This window comes from Narcine bancroftii, chromosome 3 (assembly GCF_036971445.1).
Source record: "Narcine bancroftii isolate sNarBan1 chromosome 3, sNarBan1.hap1, whole genome shotgun sequence".
NCBI classification, from domain to species: Eukaryota; Metazoa; Chordata; class Chondrichthyes; order Torpediniformes; family Narcinidae; genus Narcine; species Narcine bancroftii.
This window is the reverse complement of record NC_091471.1, coordinates 72,330,883-72,354,035: the sequence shown is the minus strand read 5'-3', so window position 1 is coordinate 72,354,035 and position 23,153 is coordinate 72,330,883. Positions and strand designations below refer to the sequence as shown.

General features: G+C 38.9%; 1 protein-coding gene across 11 annotated transcripts in view; it reads left to right on the top strand.

Moving 5' to 3' along the window:
• Window positions 1-23,153, top strand: part of atosb (atos homolog b) — a 158,633-nt gene that overhangs the window by 93,761 nt on the left and 41,719 nt on the right. For 9 of the 11 annotated variants that reach the window (XM_069924279.1, XM_069924275.1, XM_069924278.1 and 6 more), the window contains one exon: window positions 6,943-7,184. The exons of 1 other annotated variant lie outside the window; for it this stretch is intronic. In XM_069924279.1, the coding sequence (XP_069780380.1) occupies window positions 7,169-7,184 (16 nt within the window). In that variant the 5' untranslated portion in view covers window positions 6,943-7,168. The remainder of the gene's footprint in view (window positions 1-6,942; window positions 7,185-23,153) is intronic. One more of the 11 variants, XM_069924282.1, reaches the window with a different exon arrangement.

Below are 23,153 nucleotides of genomic sequence, written 5' to 3'. Positions count from 1 at the left end.
TATAATCAGGATTGATAATAGCCCCATCTCCATGATCATCCTGAACTCCAGGACTCTGCAAAGGTCCTTCTCATTTCACTACTGTGCTCCCGATACACCCATGACTTCATGACCAAACACGACTCGGACACTATCTGTAATAACACAATCTCAAAGGCAAGATCTTGAACAATGACAAACTAGAGTGTCTAGGAGAGATGGAAGGACTTGTCTTGATGTTAGTACAACAACTGGAGGTGGGGGGAGATGAGTGGGTAATGGATGTTTTTAGTAGTTGTCTCCATTGACTTGTCCTGGTCCATCAGTGTTAAAGCAATGGCCAAGAAAGTGCGGGGGTCTATGAGATATCAAGGATTCCATGAAGGGGCCAATGGTCTTAAGTGTTTAGGAACTCCTGGTCTATTTCAACACTAGGAGTGTAATGAAGCCTGAGAAAATTTGGTGTATCACATGCATCCCTTAACTTTTACAGATGCACCATTTAAGGTAGTCTGACAGAGTGCATCACTGTGTGGTATAGGACCTGCTCTGCCCAAAACTGCAGTAAGTAGCAGAGGGTTGTGAGCATGACTCTGCCATCACACATATCCTCTGTGCCCTCCATTAACTCCATCTACACTTCCTGCTGCCTTAGAAAAACAACAAATTCCATCCACACACACTTTACCCGCTCTCCCGTCAGGAAGATTTATGAATGGGACATCACGTGATGTTGTAAGGAAAATCCCAAGGGATTTACTAAAAAACGTACATATTAAGAAAAGTTCAAAGTTACAAAGATTATTTTAAAGTAACTTTAAAGTGTTTACCAGAAAGAAAAGCCTGTAAAGACTACACCAAAGGAACAAGAAGAGAGAACTTGGGCCTACCTTATCATCGAAGCATGCTGCTGAAGTTAGATCTGGATCTGCTGGTGAGGGCCCTTTCGAAGGACCATCCCACAGAGTCTTCTCTGTGGTTTCCCACAAAGATGGGGCCACTGGTAAGTCAAAAACTGCATTGCACATGCATGAGGAGTCACGCATGCGTGCTGTAGAAGGCAAAATATTTTTTTTTTAATTGGAAATTTTAAAGGGCCATCCCGGTGTCTCTACTTCAGGGGGACACATCTAACGTGGAAGAAGATTCAGATGAATCTGGCATTGCAAAAGAAGGAACAAGTTCAGAAACAAGATTTAAAGGCAAAAAAAGACTTTTAATAAGAGAATGGATAAAATTGAAACTAAAATTACAAACTTTCAGAGAATCTGGAAAGCAATTTAAAGCTTTTAACTGCAGAATTAAACCAAGTTAGAAGTGATTTGACTGATAATGTCTCACAAAGAGTTGATAAAGTGGAAGAAAAAAAATCCAAGATATGCGTGAGGAGGTACAACGTGTTGAAGGCGGGACAGATATTAATGAAGACTGTGACTGTTAATGGTTTTTATGAATGAAAAATTGCTTGAGAAAAATTATAGTTGAAGAAAAAAATCTTAAAATTGTGGGGATGTGTGAAGGTAAAGAAGGTCAAGAAGTGATGCTTTTTTTTCAAGAGTGGATACCGGAAATGTTTGGAGAAGAACATTTTGATGAGAAGATTTTGATAGAGAAGCTCATCAAGCTCCTAGACCAAAACTGGGTCATAAATTAGATCAGCCATGATCGTATTGAATGGCGGAGCAGGCTCGATGGGCCATTTTTGGCCTACTCCTGTTCCTACTTCCTATGTTCCTATGTAACCAGAGACTTCGTTCTCTCTTGATTAGATTTTTGAATTACCAACCTGTACTTCCTGCACCATTCCAAAATCTTCCTGGTTATCGAACCATCTGCTCCTTGATATCCTGAGGGCTCTTTGGGGCGTATAGACCACTCCTAATATAGTGATTGCTCCCTTCTTTTTTCTGACTTCCACCCACACTGTCTCAGTAGACACTCCCTTATCAGCATCCTCCCTTTCTATAGCCGTGATGCTATCTCTAACCAGTCATGCTATTTCGCCACCCCCCCACCCAACTTATCTCCCATTCTATTCCTTTTAAAACCTATAAACCCCAGTACCTGCATCAACCAATCCTCCTGTTCCTCCAGCCAAATCTCTGTAATGGCCACAATGTCGTAGTTCATGCTCCGAGTTCATCCCCTTTATTCCGAATACTCCTAGTGTTGAAATAGGCCAGGAGTTCCTAAACACTTAAGACCATTGACCCCTTCATGGAATCCTTGATCTCTCATAGACCCCCAGGCATTTACAATAAATAAATAAATAAATAGACGACCATTTCCAAATGCATTCGTGAGGTAAAATGCATACCACGTGCATGGTGTCCAGGCCTTCCAGCAACAATCCAAACCTCTTTACAACACCCCAATCACCAAGTAACAAATCTGTAAATTAAGCAAGTGATCACAATAACAGTAAAAAAAAAACTTTGCTCTGGCCGGGAAGATGCCAAACAGAGTTGGGTCCAAGTCTTCAGCATTGGCAACATCAAGTGCGATACCATCTGCATTGAAGAAGTTGCCTCAGGTTCCCGAGCTAGAGCAGGACCCTTGGGCTCTACAATTCTTTCAACCCCAAAGAATTTTAACTTTCCTAACTTCCCATATTCCCTCATCATTACTCCTATCCATGTCATTGGTCCCCACGTGGACCATGATATCTGGCTGCTTCCCCTCCCTCTTTCTACCCCCCACCCCACCCCACCAGAATGCTGTGAACTTGATTAGAGACATCCCTGACCCTAGGACCTGGGAGGCAACATACCATCTGGGACCCTTGATCCCATTCTTCCTATCTGTTTGCCTAATTAATGAATCCCCAATTGCCGTAGCTCTCCTCCCCTGTTCCTTCTGAGCCGAGGGATCAGCCTCTGCGCCAGAGACATGATGACCACGACTTGTCCCTGGTAGATTGTTTCCCCCAAAACAGTAGACTTATTGTTGAGGGGAATGGCCACGGGTACTCAGCACTATCTGCCTATTCCCCTTTCCTCTCCTAACAGTCACCAAGCTGCTGACTGTCTCCCACTCTATTACTACCTCTGTCCCCCGAATGATCTGGAGTTCATCCAGATCCAGCTCCAGTTCCATAACTCGATCTCTCAGGAGCTGCAGCTTGATGCACCTCTTGCAGGTGTAGAGGGTCTGCAGATATGAGCTCGTTACAGGCTGACAGCATGGTCTTCAACCATGTTTATGCTACCTCCATGCTTGGCCTGCAACTCCTGCTCATGCAGCATGTCCAAAAGGACCACCACAGAAATGATCACTATCAAGGACCTTAAAATAGAAAGGTAATAAACTTCACTTGATGTTGCTCAGATCAATATTCTCAATTGAGAATCAGCAGTATGGTTTCAGACTGCAGATGTTTATACAATGCATTTATAATATATTAAAATGTGCAGTTGGTGTTGATGGTGAGTTTATTGTTGTACACATTGTTCAATGTGCAGTTGCATTAAAATTCTCGCTGCAGCTGAACAGGTACTTATAAAGAAAAAGAGATGATGTACACATAGAAAAATAATAAATCTTCAGTAATCTTATTGCAAAAAAAAGTGACTTGCAGTCGTGGAGACAGTCCTTTTGTGCCATTGCAGCAGTCGATTATTATTCTGAAAGGTACTGTTTTTGAACAAAAAGTTGCTGGTTCTCAGACTTTTATACCTTCTGCCTGAAGGTAGCAGTGAGAAGAGGTTGTGGCCAGGGTAATGGGGGTCATTTATGATGTTGGCTGCCTTCCTGAGGCAGGCACTCACATAGATATTTGAATATAAAATTATGAAAACATTGTTCTCTTTTATCTTGATCCATTATGTTTGAGAGATTTTCTCGTTGGGAGGACTCTAAACAAGTCTTTCACAATAAATTGTTATATGTGGAAAACACTTCATTCTCATTATGATTCATGACAGGATGTGACTAGTTTAATTGCAGTAGTGGCTTTATTTGGATGGAATAACTGAATTATCACAACTCTTTCAAAAATAAACATTTTAAATAGTGATGCTGCAACTGCCAGCACGATGTTGATGAATGTCTAGATCAATGACAAATTCAAATAAATCACAGAGCTTATTGACACTCTTTGATGCTATCCTGATTTCTTCCTATTTCTTGTAAAACTTTGGATTTGCCACCCTTTAGATAAAGAGCTTTCTCTTGAATTCATACCTGACTGTGACAACTTTAAATTGTAATTAGCTGACTGATAATTCTGACTCCAAGTCGGAAGGTTGGGAGTTTTTTTTTGTTGAGAGCCAGAGGAAAAGGCAAATTCAAAAGTGTTCTCCCTGTTCTTCTGGAAACTGAAAAGGAGACTGATTGTGAATGATTTGCAAGAGGACTGATATGTAAAAGTAACATTCTGTAAATCCTGTGTATTTGTGTTAGATATCCTCTAAACTTTGATGTGTTTCAATGCATGTATATTAATTGTCTACAATCAGCCTTATCCTAAATGCGTCCTCTTAGCATTGACATTCGAATAATATCCTTTTTCTCTTGCCTTTTGAGACACTACCATCTATTTGCTTGTTTTTAAATAAGTTGTGTTTGTCAGAACATTATTTTTTTTTAATTTTTTATTTTTCACACTATGAACCATATTGACCAAAATACACATAAACCTTTCCCTTTTGAATATACACAGTGTCATTTTCTCCCCTCCCTTCCCTCCCTCCTTCCCACCCCCCTCCCCACCCACTCAACGTTCAACATATCTGATATATTAAACCCATTAAACAATGTCATCACACAATGAAAATAAACAAGAAAATTGTGTCTTTTACTTTTACACACTGGGTCAGTTCATTTCGTCGTCTTCTCATTCTGTCATTTTAGGTGGTGGAGGTCCGCTTAAAGTTTTACTTACAAACCATATCTGATGCCATCATTGTCATTTTCTCCAACTTCCATCTGGACCATGACCATACCACAAAGCAAAACCATGGTTTCTTAGAAAATAAAAAAAAATTAAAAATTGATGCCAAAAATTTGCATGTACGGACTCCAAATTTGTATGAAATTTGAATATTTATTTCTCAATAAATAAAAACAAGATAAATATTGAAATAGGAACAAAAGGAAGAACATCACATATACCTTTAACTAAAGATAACCCGTTTTTAAATATCTGATTTCCCAACAATATTAAAAATGTAGAAAATTGTTATGAACAAGGTCAATTGATGTCATTTCAACAGTTAAGAAATATGGAATTACTCAAAATGAGCTTTTTTTTTGCTATCTTCAATTGAGAGGATATTTGCAGGAAAAATTAGCTCCAACTACGTATTTATCGGCTTATAGTGAGTTGGAGGATCTTATCAGGAGAGGTTATACTAAGAAATTTATTTTTGCAATGTATCTTTTATTACAAGCAGGCACTATTAAACAGGGAATTAATAAATCTAGATAAATGGGAGGTTGATTTAAGTATTACAATTGATGATTAAAAAATGGGCAGAACTCTGTCAAGACTATGACATATTATAAATGTTAGATACAGTTTAACATAACAATTTTTACAGCACGGAAACAGGCCATTAGGCCCTTCTAGTCCGCACTGAACCAAACAACCCTCTCTAGTCCCACCTCCCTGCACAATGCCCATAACCCTCCATCTTCTTCTCATCCATATACCTGTCCAACCTTTTCTTAAATAATACAATTGACTCCGCCGCCACTATTTCTCCCGGAAGCTCATTCCACACGGCTACCACTCTCTGAGTAAAGAAGTTCCCCCTCATGTTACCTCTAAACCTCTGCCCCTTAATTCTTAACTCATGTCCTCTTGTTTTAATCTTTCCTCCTCTTAACGGAAATAGTCTATCCACATCCACTCTGTCTTTCCCTTTCATAATCTTAAATACTTCTATCAAATCCCCTCTCAACCTTCTACGCTCCAAAGAATAAAGACCTAATCTGTCCAATCTCTCCCTATACTCTAGATGCTTAAACCCAGGTAACATTCTGGTAAACCTTCTCTGCACTCTCTCCACTCTGTTTATATCCTTCCTATAATTAGGCGACCAGAACTGCACACAGAACTCCAAATTAGGCCGCACCAACGTCTTATACAGTCTCAACATCACCTCCCAACTCCCATATTCCATGCAATGATTGATAAAGGCCAGCATACTAAAAGCCTTCTTCACCACCCTATTCACGTGAGTTTCTACCTTCAGGGAACGATGTACCTTTACTCCTAAATCTTTCTGCTCTTCTGTATTCATCAATGCTCTCCCATTTACCACGTAGGTCCTGTTCTGATTCTTCTTACCAAAATGAAGCACCTCACACTTATCAGCATTAAATTCCATCTGCCATTTTTCAGCCCACTTTTCTAAGCAGCCCAAATCCCTCTGCAATCCTTGAAAACCTTCTTCATTATCCACTATTCCACCTTTCTTAGTATCGTCTGCATATTTAGTTCAATATAATTATTTTACATCAATTATATTTAACTCCGCAAAAATTGTGCAAAATGAAATTGGACTTATCATCAGATAAATGTTTTAGATGTGGTGAAGAAATAGGAACTTTTTTGCATTCTACTTGATCATGTTCTAAAGTTAGAACTTTTTGGATGCATTTAGGAAAATTTTTTAGAACAGATTAGCATTGTTATTCCACAAAATCCAGATTTATTTTTGTTGGGGAATATAGAAGGGGCAAGACCTGAATTAAAACTACCACTTTATCAAGTCAAATGTATTAAAATAGCTTTAGTGGTGGCAAGGAAGTGCATTACAGAGACTTGGAAATCAGATAAACAATTGGGTATGGAAAGATGGCATTTGGAAATTCATAGTTATATACCTTTGGAGAAAATTACATACAGTATTTTTTTACCCAACTGTGAATATTATTGCATATTCAGAAATCCTAATTCAATAAACCTTGGATATTAAACTCTAAATATAATAAAACAAACACCATTTATTTCTCCAGTATTCTACGGTCCTGAGAATCAAGAGGAGAAAAAGTCACCCCTATTAAGCAAATTGGATGTTCCAGTGATGGTGGAAGTTACTCTACAACCAGTTGGTATCTGCAGTAGTGAAGATGGATTTGCCAAAATAGCTGACACTAAACCAATTTGGAATTTAGTGAACCAAGAAAGCTGTGTGACTCAACTTATCCCCAGACAAGGCATTCATCAGAATAGTGGAACGGTATGTTTAACCAGCCAAGTAAGATTTTTTATAATCAAGTCAAGTAAAGGGGTAGTGTACTGTACTTTCAATGAATTACCTCAATGTTTTGTACAAAGCCTGCTAGTTTGTTTACAGCATTTACTGGTCCTGAATAAAAATGAAATTATAAATAATTACTTGAAAAATGCTGAAAATTCTAAGATCAGGCAGCATCTGTGAAGAGAGAAAAAAAAAAGTTTAGGAGAAAGGGGTCAGAAAGAGCAAATGAAAAATGGTCACATTTTGTCCAGCTGCAATGAAATATCATTAGCCTGAAACATTAACTCTGCTTCTTTCTCGTAGAATGCTGGATCACCTGCTCAGTATTTCCGGCAATTCTGTTTCATTTCAGATTTCTAACATCTGCAGTGCCTTCAGGATTTCTGTTTGGCTTTTTTTCTGTTTGAGAGGCCTCTTTTGTTCTCACTGCCACACAAGTATGTCCCATCATGCCATCCTCTTTTACACAGAGGGGTGGTGAGTGTATGGAACGGGCTGCTGGAGAAGGTGGATGAGGCAGGTACTATTGAATGTACTATTGAATGTTTAAGAAAAGTGTGGATGAAGACATTGGTAGGATGGCTTTTGAGGGATTTGGTCCGAATGCAGCCAGGTGGAGTGTTCTGGTCAATGTTGAAAGTTGGACCAAAGGGCCTACTTCTACGACATTTGACTGAATCCTGTCTTTTACAGAAACTCAAGCCCCCTTTTAACTTTCCAAATTCTGGTGAAAAACCATTAAATAAACCCAGCCTATGTGGTTTCTCTTCATAACTGGAACTTCCTGTCCCAGGTAACATCCTGCTAAATCCTCTCTGCAACTTCTCCAGTGCAATCTTGTCTTTCCCACTCCACGCCGGAACCATTGGTGTGTGATAGAGAGTGGTTGACCTTCGTCCTCAATCATCTCCTGTGTTTACATTGAGACTTGGGTTATTGTTCTTGCACCATTTGACAAGCCTCCTAACCTCCTGTCTGTAAGCCAACTCATCACTGTTACTGATGAGGCCAACTACTGTTGTATCATCCGCAAACTTGATTGTCCTTGAACTTAATCTGACAGTTCAGTCGTGAGTCAGCAGTATGAACTCTAGGGGCCTGAGCACATACCCCTAAGGTGTTCTAGTACTTAGCATGATGGAACTTGCAATTTTGCTGCCAGCCCAGACTGATTATCGTCTTTAGGTCAGGAAGTCAAGGATCCACTTGCAGAGATGTTGAATCCCAGCAAGGACAACTTATCCACCAGCCTCTGAGGTATGATCATGTGGAATGCTGAAGTCATTGAATGCCTGATGTATGAGGCATTATTTCATTGGAGGAGCAAATCTGTAGAGAGATAGAAGGGAGCTGCAGAAAACGTATAGTTCTGAAAGTAGGAGATTTAAACTTACCACCTATTAGCTGGGACTCCCATACAGTAAAAGGGCTGGGTGGCTTGAGTTTTCAAATGTGTTCAGGAAAGTTTTCTAAATCAATATATAGAGGTACCAACTAGAGAGAGTGCAATACTACATCTCCTGTTAGGGAATGAGACAGGATGGTTGACAAAAGTATATGTAGGGCAACATTTTGGGACAAATGATCATATTGCCATTAGTTTCAAGTTAATTTTGGATAAAGATAAGTCTGGTCTGCAGTTGAGATTCTAAATTGTAGAAAAAACAATTTAGAGGAAATGAGAAAGATCTAGAAATTGTGGATTGGGTTAAGTTGTTTACTTGCAAGAATGTGTTCGGTAGGTGGAAGGTCTTCAAAGGCAAAATTTTGTGAGAACAGAATTTGTAGGTTCCTGTCAGGATGAAAGGCATAGGGAACCTTCATTTTCGAGGAATATTGGGGATCGGATTAAGAAGAAGTGGTGTATAGCAGGTATTGACAACAAAGAGCAAATAAGGTATCTGTGGATGTTATGAGCCCAGAGGACCCCAAAACCCAGCAGCAATAGAAATTCACCAAGACAAACAAAAACAGGATCAAACTTATTGCTATTAATTAAACTTAACCTAATTTACCTCTTCTCATTCCTCCAAGTTCACTGATTGCAGGCAATTCTTAGACTGTGCACAGAATTTAAAATTTATAAATTTCGCCAGGCTTTGGTGCTTGAAAGGTAAACGGTTACCACACAAGAAGTTTCTTGTTGGTTTTCAGAGATTTGTTGCTCTTTGGACACAAGCTGATTCCTTTCCCCATCAGGGTTTTCCAGATGATGACGTCTTTCTTTCAGGTCACCACAGAATTCCTTTTTGTTTCCCTTATTTCAAGTGAAATATTATACAGCCAGCCATCTCCTCTTGTATGGACCACAAAGGCTTTGAATAGGCTGAACTAAGAACTCACACAACCCCTCTTCAAAATGGGGTTTTTCTACAAGCTTGTCATGCTGAACTGTAGAACTGAATTCTCTCTCTCTCTCTCTTTCTTTCTCTCTCTCTCTCTCTCTCTCTCTCTCTCTCTCTCTCTCTCTCTCTCTCTCTCTCTCTCTCTCTCTCTCTCTCTCTCTCTCTCTCATTAAAGCACAAGACCCTGTTAGAACAGTAAACTGCACTCAGACTGCTGCACCGGACCCAATCTTCTGAGTTTGTTCATCTATTGCTTTCCAAAACAATAATCCATTACTCCACAGCATGTCCAATGAACACCTACCTGTGAAGTCCTTATAGGCATTCTTTAAAGTTTTTGCAAAGGCACCCAAACCCTGGACAGTCTGGCTTAAGCCAAGCTCTGGCATTTTAAATGAGATCTGTTTTAAAGTGTTTGTATCTGCGTGTCACCTAACTAAAACCCCACACTTTTAAACATAATTATATACAATAGAAAATATAACATAATCTGTAACATGGAGTATGAGGAAATCTGGGGATTGGCCTTGAGGAGTCACGTGATGGAGTAGTGGCCGGACGGTGAACTCCAGCCCTCTCCAGAAAAGTCGGGAAAAACAAAGGAAAACACAAAAGCACAGAAATAAAAGTTACAGAAAAGTGAGTATAAAGGTGGAAAGAAGATGGCGACAAAAAAAGAAAAATCAAAAACAACGGTAAGAAGAGAGGAAGAGAAGACAAAGGAGGAAAAAGGTGAAGGCCTTACCTGTCCGAAGAGGCCCGCTGCGGAGAGAGAAACCCGCTCCCTCAGGTCGGTAAATAATGGACTACAAAAATGGCTCGCTGAGCCGAGTAAAAGTGCGCAACCGCGCATGCGCGATTCTTCGCGCATGCGCGATGCGAATGAAAAAAAACACACCGACGGGAGGGGGGACCAGCTGGGGAGTCGATCTCCACAGCCGGCAACGACAGCTGCAGAACACCTGCAGCAAGAAGAGACCACAGAAGACAATAGAAACAAGAAAGAAGAGGAGGAAAGGGCACCAAAGAAACAACAAATGGCCAACCCAGAGGAAGAAGAAGAGGAAGAGGAAGAGTACAGTGAAATAGAAGAAGAAAAGAAAGGCAAGATAAAGGATATACTTTCTCTTATTAAAGGATACATGGAGTCATTTAAAGAATGGCAAACACAGGAATTTAAGGAATTAAGAAAAAGAATAAACAACACAGAAGAGAAAATGAATAAAATAGAGATGACCTTAACAGAAATGGGAAAGAAAATGGACAAGATGGAAGAGCGGGCAGTAGCAGCAGAAATGGAGGTAGAAAACTTAAAAAAGAAATTGGAGGAATCTAATAAAAAAACTAAAGAGACACAAGAACTACTAGCTCAAAAAATAGATACAATGGAAAACCATAACAGAAGAAATAACATAAAGATAGTGGGCCTTAAGGAAGATGAAGAAGGCAAGAATATGAGGGAGTTTATAAAAGAGTGGATCCCTAAGACCCTAGGATGTCCAGAACTACAGCAAGAAATGGAAATAGAAAGGGCACATAGAGTATTGGCCTCTAAACCACAACCACAACAAAAACCAAGATCTATTGTAGTAAAATTCCTAAGATATACTACAAGAGAAAAGGTACTGGAGAAGACAATGGAAAAAGTAAGAGAGGGCAACAAACCACTGGAGTATAAAGGGCAAAAAAATCTTCATTTATCCAGATATAAGTTTTGAACTCCTAAAGAAGAGAAAAGAGTTCAATACAGCAAAGGCGATTTTATGGAAGAAAGGGTATAAATTTATACTAAAGCATCCAGCGGTATTGAAAATATTTATTCCAGGACAACAAAACAGACTATTCTCGGATCCAGAAGAAGCACGAAAATTTGCAGAACAATTACAAAAATAGACTGAGGGATGAAGACGGGTAATGAGAGCTAAAATGATCACGATTGATATGTATGTGGGTAAAGACAAAAATAGACTAAGGGATGAAGACGGGTAATGAGAGTAAAAATGATCACGATTGATATGTATGTGGATAAAGAGGTATAAGAGTGAATAGAGATAATGTGCATACGTGAATGTATCTGTACTTTGAGGAAAATATAGATAGTATAGACAAGAATTAATAAGGAAAGGTAATGGAATAGAGAGAATAAGGAGGGAATTAAAAGAGTGACCTTTGTGACATATGAAAAGTGAAATCTTTTCTGGGGGGGCGGGGTGGGGGGAAATAGCGGTCACTGCAAAATCAGTTGACGTTTGCGAGTGGATTCGCAAATCCAAATGGAGAGGGGAGATGTGGTTGTCCGACAAGGGATAAAGGACAACTCAGGAGGGGAAGGGGAGATTGGGGATAAATAAGATAGAAATAGGAGAATAAGGAAAATGTTGGATGTTGTAGGAATGTTGTCGTATAAAGAGTTGAAAATAAGAAAACAGAAATGGAAAAGGAGGAAAGGTAATGATGGAAAAACGGAAAGAGAAGATAAACAAAATATAAAAGGGCTACGCTGAACTATATGACTTTAAATATTAATGGAATACATAACCAAATTAAAAGGAAGAAACTACTAAATTTAAATGAATAAATGTATTCCATTAGAAAAAATAACATATAGGTTAAGAAATAATATTGAAATATTCGAACAAGTATAGGAGCCTTACATTAAATACAATAGCGAAAACCTACCGGGGACAAACATTACCTAAGTTGATGGAAGGAGAAGGAAAGAAAAGAATGGACTCAGTAGAATTTCTGGTGTATTTTGGTTGAATGACAACATTGTCTGACTGGCTTAATGCAACCTAGATTGTATACCTAAAATGGATGAGAGGGGGGGGTAGGGGGGTGGCTTGGGAGGAGGGGGGGGGGGGGGAGAAAAAAAAAGAGTATGAGGAAATCTTATTAAGATGAGGTTGCTTTGGCAGACATGTGAAGGAAAAATCCTAAGGGTTTCTAGAAGTATATTAAGAGCTAAAGGATAGCAAGGGACAAAATTGGACCCTTTGAAGATCAGAGTGGTTGGCTATGTATGGGTCCAGAAGAGATGGGGGAGATCTTAAATGGACTTTTTCATCAGTATTTGCTCAGGAAACTGGCACCACATCTTAGGAAGTAAGGAAATCAAGCAGTGAGGTTATGGAACGTATATGAATGAAAGAGGAGGATGTGCTTGCTGTCTTGAAGCAAATAAGGGTGGATAAATCCCCAGAGCCTGACAAGATATTTCCTCAGACCTTGAAGGGGGCTCATGCATTTTTCAGTGCTTGTTCAAGGGCTCAGCAGAAATAATTAAAATCTCCTTTGTCACAGGTGAGATGCCAGAGGATTGAAGGGTAACTCATGTCATTCCATTGGTTTTTTTTAAAGAGAAAAAAGTCCAGTAACTCAGGAAATTATAGGTTGGTGAGCCTGATAACAGTAGTAGGTAAATTATAGGAAGCTGTCCTAAGAGATCAGATATACAAGCATTTGGCTCGCCAGGGACTGATTAGGGATAGTCAACATAGCTTTCTGTGTGCAGGTCGTGTTTCACAAATCTTATATAAAGTTTATTGAGGAGGTTACCAGGAAAGTTGATGAAGGAAAGGATTTGGCTGTTGTCTCAACAGACTTTAATAAGACATATGACAAGGTTTCACATGAGAGGTTAGTCAGGTTCAGATGTTCAGCATTCATGGTGAGGTAGTAAATTGAATTTGACATTGGCTATATGGGAGAAGCCAGTGAGTGGTAGTGAATGATGGCTTCCCAGACTGAAGGCCTGTGACTAGTGGTGTGCCTCAGGAATCAGAGCTAGGACCATTTTTTTTTTGTCACCAGAATCAATGATCTGGATGATAATGTGGTAAATTGGATTAGCAAGTTTGCAGGTGTCACTAAGATTGGAGGCATTGTGGACAGCGAGGAAGGCTATCAAAGCTTGCAGAGAGATCTGGACCAGCTGGGGAAAAGAAAGCTGAAAAATGGCAGATGGAATTTAATGCAGACAATGGTGAAGTGTTGCATTTTGGAAGGATAAACCAAGAAAGGACATACTCAGTAAATAGTTGGGCACTGAGAAGTGCGGTAGGACAGAGGGATCTGGGAATACAGATATATAATTTCCTGAAAATGGCATTACAGGTGGATAGGATGTAAAGAGAGCTTTTGGATATTGGCCTTCATAAATTAGTATTGAGTGTAGGAGTTGGGATGTTATGGTGGAGTTGTAAAAGACATTGGTGAGGCCAAATTTGGAATAATGTGTGCTATTTTGGACACCTATCTACAGGAAATGTATCAATAAAACTGTAAAAGTGCAGAGGATATACGGTACTTGGATGTTGCCTGGAGCATAGAAGAATGAGTGGGCATTTAATAGGAGTATACAAAATTGAAGGGGTATAGATAGAGTAAATGCAAGTAGGCTTTTTTCCACTGAGGTTAGCTAACAAACTGAGGACATAGGGTAAGGGTGAAAAGGGAAAGTTTTAGGGGAGAATATTTTCATACTGATAGAAGTGGGAGTGTGGAATGAGCTTCCAGTTGAAGTGGTGAATGTGGGCTCAATTTTGACATTTAAGAAAAATTAGGACAAGTACCTGGATGGGAGGGTATAGAGGGCTATGGATGATGCAAGTCAGTGGGACTAGGCAGAATAAAATAGTTAGGCACAGACTAGAAGGGCTGTAATGTTCTGTGGTTCCACCAGATTGAAACAACATAATTTTTTAAATCTTTAAATGCTTATTCCAGGAGGAATTAATGTACTTGCACAAATGGTAAATGTGAGCATCAATGAATTAACCATTTCCACAATATATTAATTATTCCATTTATTTCCATACTTGTTTTCGGAACAACTGCTTGCCTTACCTTGACTACCCCTACTGCCCGATTCTGACTTTGCCATTCCACACTTATTTTACTGTGCTCTCCCTGCCAGATAATGGTCCACAAAAGATTTCAATTTCAAATATGTGGGCCCACCTGTTTCTTTTAAACATAGAAGCTTTCTGTTCTGCACTTTATAAATTTTTGTTGACAACTTTTGTTCCCCAAAGCTTAAGAGCTATACATGTTGGGATTTTAAAAGTTGACTGGTATCACTAGGAATCAAGACACCCAGTCAACCAAGGCAGCATGTGATATGATTGAAGGACCTGCTGTTCACTTCCTAAATCTCAGTTTGGTATATTTGAATACATTTTTTTTCTATAATCTACTCTCGCCCAAGTATCAACCAGCACCTATCTTATCCTCTACTCTGGCACATCCCCATCTGACTCACAAATTGCTCTGACTTCAACTTGGCACTTTGGAAATTCATTCCAATTTCGCCAACTATTAAATTTGTTCAAACCCTATTTTCAACTTTCAATCATTGTTCCAAATCTACTTTGAGCCTCTTTTTCTTCCAAGGTGAAATATCTTAAACATTTGCAAGCACTTTCACCTTTGCTAATACAAGCTGTTTATTTTTAGAACTTTTAGTGGAGTGGGGGATGGTAGGAATTATCCGAATGTTATAAATTAATTTACTGGGAGCATTTCAAGGATTTCAGGTCACTGGTTAAGATCTGGTGTTTCAGTTATGTTTTGAAGGTGAGGCATTTCAAAACTTCACCAGTTAACTTCCCTTGCATGCATGCCTGTTGTTCTCTCCATTAATTTAGGCAAGGGCCCTTAAAAGGCACTTAATCAGAGCCTTTATCATGGAGTTCCAGAAATAGAAGTTAGTAATCAGCTGGAAACAGTTCCAATTTAAATCTCGATGTGGCATCGTTGATTAACTGGACACTGCCAATTTGTGCAGAAGTCCTGCAGTTATCTTCTAATTCCAAACCCCTTTTCATTACCTGTTGCACATGGAGAAAATAAAAGCAGGCCAAGCTTTTTTTCTGAATTGGTCAGAGTCCAAAAAGACTGAACTTGTTTTCAGATTTAATTCCTCTCAAATTCCAAGTTGTTGGCTACTAATAAAAGGACATACTTCAATCTTCTGTATATTGGCATTTGGGGGCACTTCTCTTTGTTGTTGGCTAATTTTGTCATTAAGGCAGTTTATTTTATTGATTCACTCCCTAAATTAGTCCAAGGTCACAGCAAAGCAGAACAACCTTGAAGGGTTAAAAATACAAATATGGATTTTTTTCCTTTTTCTGTATGTGGCAGTCCCTGTATTTTCTGGATATAGATCCTTGTCTGTTTTTTTAATCTTTGTCAAAGTAATTATTTATCTACTCAAGATTCCAACATCTGCAGCTTTTGGGTTTATCTGGTTTTTTTTGTTTCGAGTTAATAGATTTATTTTTAAAATATAAATAGATTTGATAGTACCCTAGCTTAGTGTAGCAGCATTGTTGAATGATGGATGTCCAAACTGGTGCTCTTTCTAAATTCTGGGTGTGTGATGTGATGCATTTTTCACATTCTCTTACTATTTTGGGCCTCTTGAATCTTTCTCCCCTCTTAGTATCATATTATAATGATCAATTTACAGTACTGCTTGTTTGTTTTTCTTTGAAGATCTGAGTTATTCTTGTCCTTTCATCCACTTTTATAATCTTTATGTTATTTCCCACATCGACTTAATAAAAAATATCCTTTTTTTTCCTCCTTAATGGAGAGATGCGTGATCTTGGTTTCATTCTATCACTGGAATAGAGTCATAGTTTTACAGCGTGGAAAGAGGCCTTTCAGCCCAACTTGTCCATGTCGAACAGAATGTCAATCTAAGCTGGGCCCCTTTATGACTGGAGACTATTACTGAAAAGTTTCTGTCTTGAATGTTAATCTTTCTTTCTATCATGTGTTCATTTCCTGTTATCTTGTTCTGTGCTAATTATTTGATTGTTACTGGCTGTTTTCTCCTTGATTATTAGAAGGATTTTGTTATTGCCCCAAGAATGAAATGAACTCCAGATTGTCTGGTTTGGTTCAGTTGGAATCAAAAATTTGAATAGTGTTTACTTGAGGTATTTCTATTCCTTTATTGTCTTGTCATAAAACAGAAAATGTGGTGCAATATTACACGAAATTTCCTTTAGCCTTCCGTAAGGCAAACAAAGATTTGCCAGCAGCCCAAATTGCCTAGCACCCTTTAAACTCAGAGAAAGAGTAGCAAAAGAGAGTCCCACCAGTGTCACTGAGTGTCCATGGATGCAACTCCAGTGCTCCTGCAGCCTCCACAGCCATACAGCCTTCAGTCTAAAACATCCGCAACCCAAGCTCTGGATCCAAACCTCTGAATCCAAACCTCTGGCATGATCAGGAAGGCCTCTGCACCTTCTCACATTTCAGTTCCATTACCTGGTACCCTTTCAGCCAGACTTAATCCAGTCACTAACAGTCTGCAACCAGCTGTTAGTCCCTTAACTGTGGTTGCCCATAACTTGGGTGGGCTTCTTGTCTTGAGTCACCAACAGCACGCAGCTTGTGTGTTTTTCAGCCTCACTGGTCTGCCGCATTGGTCACTGTTTCATGGGTCATCTGTTTCTCCTTCTCAATCGGGGGGGGAATCTCTTTTTTTATGTGCTGCGTCAGTCCTCTGTTTCCATGGAGTCTGTAACTCTTCATGTCTGTCACCGGATACAAGCGCCGCCATCTTGAGCCCAAACTCCGCAGTCACAAAATCTTAAAATAAACCAAGCTACCATCCATTTCTTCGATGGGCCTTTAAAAGCGAGTACAGAGCCGAGGGCTGGATGGTTGGACCATGCTGGGAAATCTGTATCTCAGCTCCCCACTCTTGTGGCAGCGCTGTCATAATAATGAGTAATTCACCAGCAATGGGTGAGAATTTCCCTGATTGTGTATGTATTAAGTAAGTAATTTAATCATGAATTGTGAGACACAACAAAAATGGGAAAAATCCTATTTCACTCATGCTCAGCATGAGGAATAAATGTGATTAGTACAGATAATAGTAACTTTTATTAGAAAAAAAATTGCATTTTCAACTATTTTTAATGTCCGTAAAGTTGAAGTCCAACCAAATGTGCGCTTAATTTTTGCATGTAAATCTACTCTCCCTTTGAAAACTCTAAATATAATTGATTAGTTGTTTAATATTAATTTCAGCTTGTTAAAAGAGATGCTGTTAGTTCAGCTTCTGAATTGTCATTTTAATTTTTAAAATTATTTATGGGAACATTTCAATTTGTTTTGAAAGTTGAATCTTGTGCCAGGAATTGCCACAAAGGAGGCAATTAGGAAATATCTTTCTAGTGTGAGTCAGTGCGTAAGATCTATTTCTGGAATGTCATCATCAACATGAGAGCCAATACAGGATAGGGCAATGTTTAAATTGTATTCTAAAGGTAATTTTTGCTGTAACTTGTTTTCTTTTTTTAAAACTAATTTTCTACTATTTGAAGGCCAAAATAATTTTGAGTCTCCAATAATATCTTCCTGGCAATCACTGTGAATTATGAATAAATATATATGATTTATAAATAGTAATTGAAAATTAGTCTATGCATCTGAAGATGAGTAATAAACAAGGATTGATAAGTTGTTTTTATGGAGGGCCTCCATTTCAAGGCCAGCTCCATCTGTGGAGAAAAATTTGAATTGCTCTTTTTATAGAGTAGCCCTAAAAGGCTGCTCCAGCATCGCTTTTAAATGCGCCTCGGTGCATCCTCTGGAGCCACTGTAGACAGGGCAATTCTTGCCGCGGCGCCACCCGTCAACATAACAGCATAAATACACAGTGAGCAATTGTCATCCTTGTTACCCATAATCCCATGTAGCTGGAACCACTCTGGGAAACAGATTATGGTTAATGACGGCCATTGATCATTCTTAGAGGCCAAGACTGCAGACACCCTCTCACTGACCACCCGCCTCCTCACCCCCCAACTGCAGAGTTCTCTCTTGGGGACAGGGTGACTGGTGGGGAAGGGAGGGAGGCACCCCCAACAAGAGTTAAGCTGGTTGGTTGGAGGGAAGGACAGCATCTCACCTCCTTCCTTCGGGATGTGACATGTATCCCGACGGATGATTAGCAGCCGACTCGGTGGGGCTTGATCCATTCATATCAGCTGATTGACAGCCGGCCAGGTGTGGCCTGTCCTCCGGTGATCTTCCTGCAGGTACACAGGTCACCTCTGCAGTAGGCTAGTGGTGTATCACCACTCCCTGAAGGGGGAAAGTTTCATCAGCAAGACTGGAGTGGCTGATTAAAAAGGAATCAGTTGTGGACGTCCTGGAACAACAAATCTCTCTCTGAAAACTGACAAGAACTTTCCTGAGCAGTAACCATTTTCCTTTCAAGCACCAAAGCCTGGTGAACTTTATAAATGATAAATTCTGGCACAGTATCAGAATTGCCTGCAACCAGTGAACTTGGAGGAATGAGAAGTGAGATTGGACTGTGAACCAAAGAACTTTTCTGAACTTGCACACATATTACACACACGTGTGCTTAGAATTAGAAGGCAATTAAGTTAGGTTAGTTAAGTTAAAGTGTGATTCTGTTTTCATGTTTAAAGATAATTAAAAGCAACTTTTGCTTAAGTAACCATTTGTCTGGTGAATCTCTATTGCTGCTGGGTTTTGGGATCCTCTGGGCTCGTAACATAGGTCACGGGTTATGTGCTGATCCCGTCATCATGATGTCATCAGCCCGCCCCTACTCAGCCACTTACAGCAGCTGATGCGAGGCAGAGTGCTCCATTCCACTGCTAACACTAATTTGAAGAGAGATTGGAGTCGGCGCCTTGGAGCTGCTCACGTAGAATCTCTGCCTTTACAGTCGCATATTTTCATTCCATAAAAGGGCCTACACTTTCGATCATTTTAGGTTTAATTCCTTTTGCTTCTTTTGAACAATTATGTGTTAAATTTAAAATATCTAAACATCACTTTTGTCGTTATTTACAAATTAGGAGCTTCTTAAATATTTTAAAGTTGAAGGTTCCCCAGGATTTAGATCTTAACCTTATTTGGGAGGTATACATTTTTAAACCTAATCTGGATTGCTTTCCTGCCCTTTATGAATTACTTTTAAGATCTAGGGATATTTCCCTGAGTGGTATAAAGTAAATATGGGAACAAGGCTTTCCACGACTAGTTGCCAAAACTACATGGGAATCTATTTTGAAACATATTCACTTATCTTCTCTTTGTGCTAGACATACCATTAATACAATTTAAAGTAGTCCATTGGGCACGCTTTTCCAAGGTTCAGTTATCTAAATCTTATCCTAACATCTCTTCTAAATGTAATAAATGGATAAGTGAGGAAGGTTATGTCCTATCTTTTGGTTATGTCCTCTCTTTAATTTCTGGAAAGGGCTATTTCACACCTTATCTTTAGTTCTTAATATGAACTTTCATTGCTATTTTTGGAGTGAGTAGACCAATGGATTTAATATTAACTTTTTCACAATCCCTTGTAGTGGCTTTTGCTTCCCTTATTGCTAGAAGGCCCAAATTAATGAGCTGGAAAGTTACTGTCCCTCCCACTTATACTCAATGGTTGTCAGATGCGATGGCATGTCTGTCTTTAGAAAAAATTAGCTGTTCTTAACTTTCTTTCTCTTTTGGGGTCCTTTTCTTAATTACTTTCAAAACTTATAGATTGATTATTTTTGGGGTTTTTTCATGACCCCATAGTTATTATTGTTAGTGGACTCCTTCACTTGGCCAGCAGCCCTCGTCGGGCAGGGTTTGATTCTTAGTTTAGGAATATATGGTTTTTTTCTTTCCCTTTTTTCCATTTAATAACAGGGATTCATTTGTACCTTGTTTATTGTTATTTGATATTTGTAACTTAATATTAATTTATTTTATTATTGTTGTTATCATATGTACCTATGTATTTTGCATATGTTAAAACCAATAAAAAGATTGAAAAAGAAAATTCATACTTTGTATGCAGACATGAACTGCTTTGTTATCTGAGGAGCTATGAATTAAATTAAACATTGTGCAATCACCAATATCTTTCATTTGAAACATTTTGGTGAAACAGCTGAAAATGAGGTCTCAACCACTGTATGGAGGAACTCTTGTAGTGGGATGATTAACATCCAACCACCATTTTTATGTGAGTGCACTATGAATTCCAACATTGGAGTGTTTTCTTTAATTTCCATTGAATTAAGTTTAGCAGAAATTGTTAATGCCATGCCTTAATATCAAAGATGATTTTTTTTTTCCAAGCTACTGGAATTGAGCTATTTTGGAGCAAGGTTCTGAGGTCTTAGTATCTGAAATGAAAAGAGAAAATGCAAGAAATGCACAACATTTCTGAGAAGAGAAGTATTTCAGATAATTACCTATCATCGGAACTAAGAAATGTTAGGGACCAGGAGAGATTGAATGATGGGATTGAATTGTTCATTGTAATGTATACAAGATAGTGGGGGAAAAAATTGTTTTGTGTGCTATCCAAGCAAGTTAACCTCTACATAGTACAGGAGGTAGTTTAAGAATAAAAAAAATTACTGTTGCAATAAAACAAAAGTGCAGGGTACAGGACAACATAAGACAAAAGTGCAGAGTATGGGGTAAAAGACTTATGAAACAGTGCCAGGCATCATATTGTAGGAATGAGAGGTCCACTCAAGAGTACAATAACAGCAGGAAAGAAACTGCTAAAATATGAGGGAGCATGTTTTTAAACTATCATCATCTGGGTAAAAGGAGGGGTAAGGAGACTGTGGTTGGGTGGGATGAGTCAGTTAATATATTGTCTACTTTCCTGAGGTAGTGGGAGGTGAAGTTGGAATCAATAAAGGAGAGGCTGGTTTGCATGATGTCCTGAGCTGTACTTACAACTTTCTGCAATTTCTTGGACTGAACAATTCCTATTCCAAGCTGTGATGCATCCAGACAGAATAGGTGGAATTTACTGTAAACTGTTGTTGTCGTTAGTGAATTGTAGTGGATCAAGGTTTTATGCAAGGCTGGAGTTGATGTTGGCCATGACTAGCTTCTTGAAGTACTCATGAATATCCCAGCCATTGTGTGGTAGTCATGAAGGCACACTGTCTTGTTTTATATTCCACTGAAAGTGAAAAGAGGGTAGCAGAAGCTACTGAGTAACAAGAGCTATGTCCAGAGAAGGTGCAAGAAGATGATGATGAATTAAATTTCAAATTCCATAAGAGAGGGAGAAAATATACAATGCTTTAAATATAAATAGTTGGCAGATTATCTGAATTTAACATTGAACTTTTAAGACTGTGATGTGCCAAGTTGGAAGTTAAAACATGGTTTCTTGAGCTTTTTTTTAGCTTTGTAAGAGCGCTGCATGAAACTAAAATCACAGGTTAAAATGCCATGGAATAAAGAATTGTATGGTGAGCAGCCAGAAGCTCATGGTTACTATTGTGAACTGAACAAAAGATAACCAAATGTAGTACACTAAATAGAAAGAAATTTAAATGAAGAATGGGCCTTGGCATCTTGAGAATAAAGAGACAGGTGTTGCATCTTCAGATTCATGAGTAAATGCTCTGAGAAGGGAACTGGAGAGGGAGGAGTGAAACAAAACATAACATAATCCTTTGGATTGCTACGAGGTGAGAGGAAAATGTGTCCGAGTGGTATCGCATGGAAGGTGGCACAAATTACAGGCATGATTCATTGGTTAGATTGGAAGGTAAAAAGCATAATGATATGTTTGTCCTGATGGGTGGAGCAATGGTGAGAATGCAATAGATATCATTCAGGATAGTGCCTGCTATGGTGGAAAGGAAACCACGAATGAGGAAACAGGAAGTTTTGTTGCAAGAACTTGTACAGAAGGAAGTATCATCAGAACATGGAACAAAAACTGAAAAGCTGGTGAGATAAGATGGTGACCTTGGGAGGTTGGATGGGAGAAGAAATGGGCAAGGTTACTGTAGGAGTCTGGGCTGAATTATTTTGGTGAAATTCAAATTGAGCATTGGTGAGTAGGCCATTGGCGGGCAAGCTCTACTTGACATATTTTGCTGACATCAAAGCAATGAATTTGGTGATAGGTGATAGGTGTGATAATCAAGCATGGTTAGAGCTGCCTCAGTATACTTACTTTTTTTTTAAAAAGTGGAGTGAAGAATGCAGGAATGAAGAGCATGTGAAATGTGGAATCTTGTGTTTTAATTCACATTAAGAACATGGGCCTTAAAGCAGTGAGAGATGGCCATTCACCTAAATAAAATCAAGAATATAGCTCCAGAGCAAAGATTAAAATTTCTTATTTTAAAGTGGGGCATGCATTTGAGCAATCTTCATCATTTTTTTCATGCTATTGCATTGGCCTTCATGAGAAAGGGCAACACTCACATTTGACTTGCAGTCCCTAGATCCAGAAGGCCAATTGTTTTGGCCAAGAATTGAGCAGAAGATGAGTGAACAATATAATCAGGTTATATTGGTGAGCTGGAATAAGTTCTGTCAACAAACCTTGCCTTGTTCTTTCTGACAGCCCTACAATCTCCATTCATATAGGCTCATTATATCCTGTGGCAAGTATAAAATCATAGTCTCACAGCACAGAAACAGGTCTTGTGGACAATCATATCCGTCAACCATGTAAATGTTGAAATGGGAATGAGGAATTATGAGATACCTAAAATGCCATTGACTCAAAATAGACTTATTCCCCATTCAATGAATAACCGACTTTTTAATACTTGGTCTAGCAAAGGAA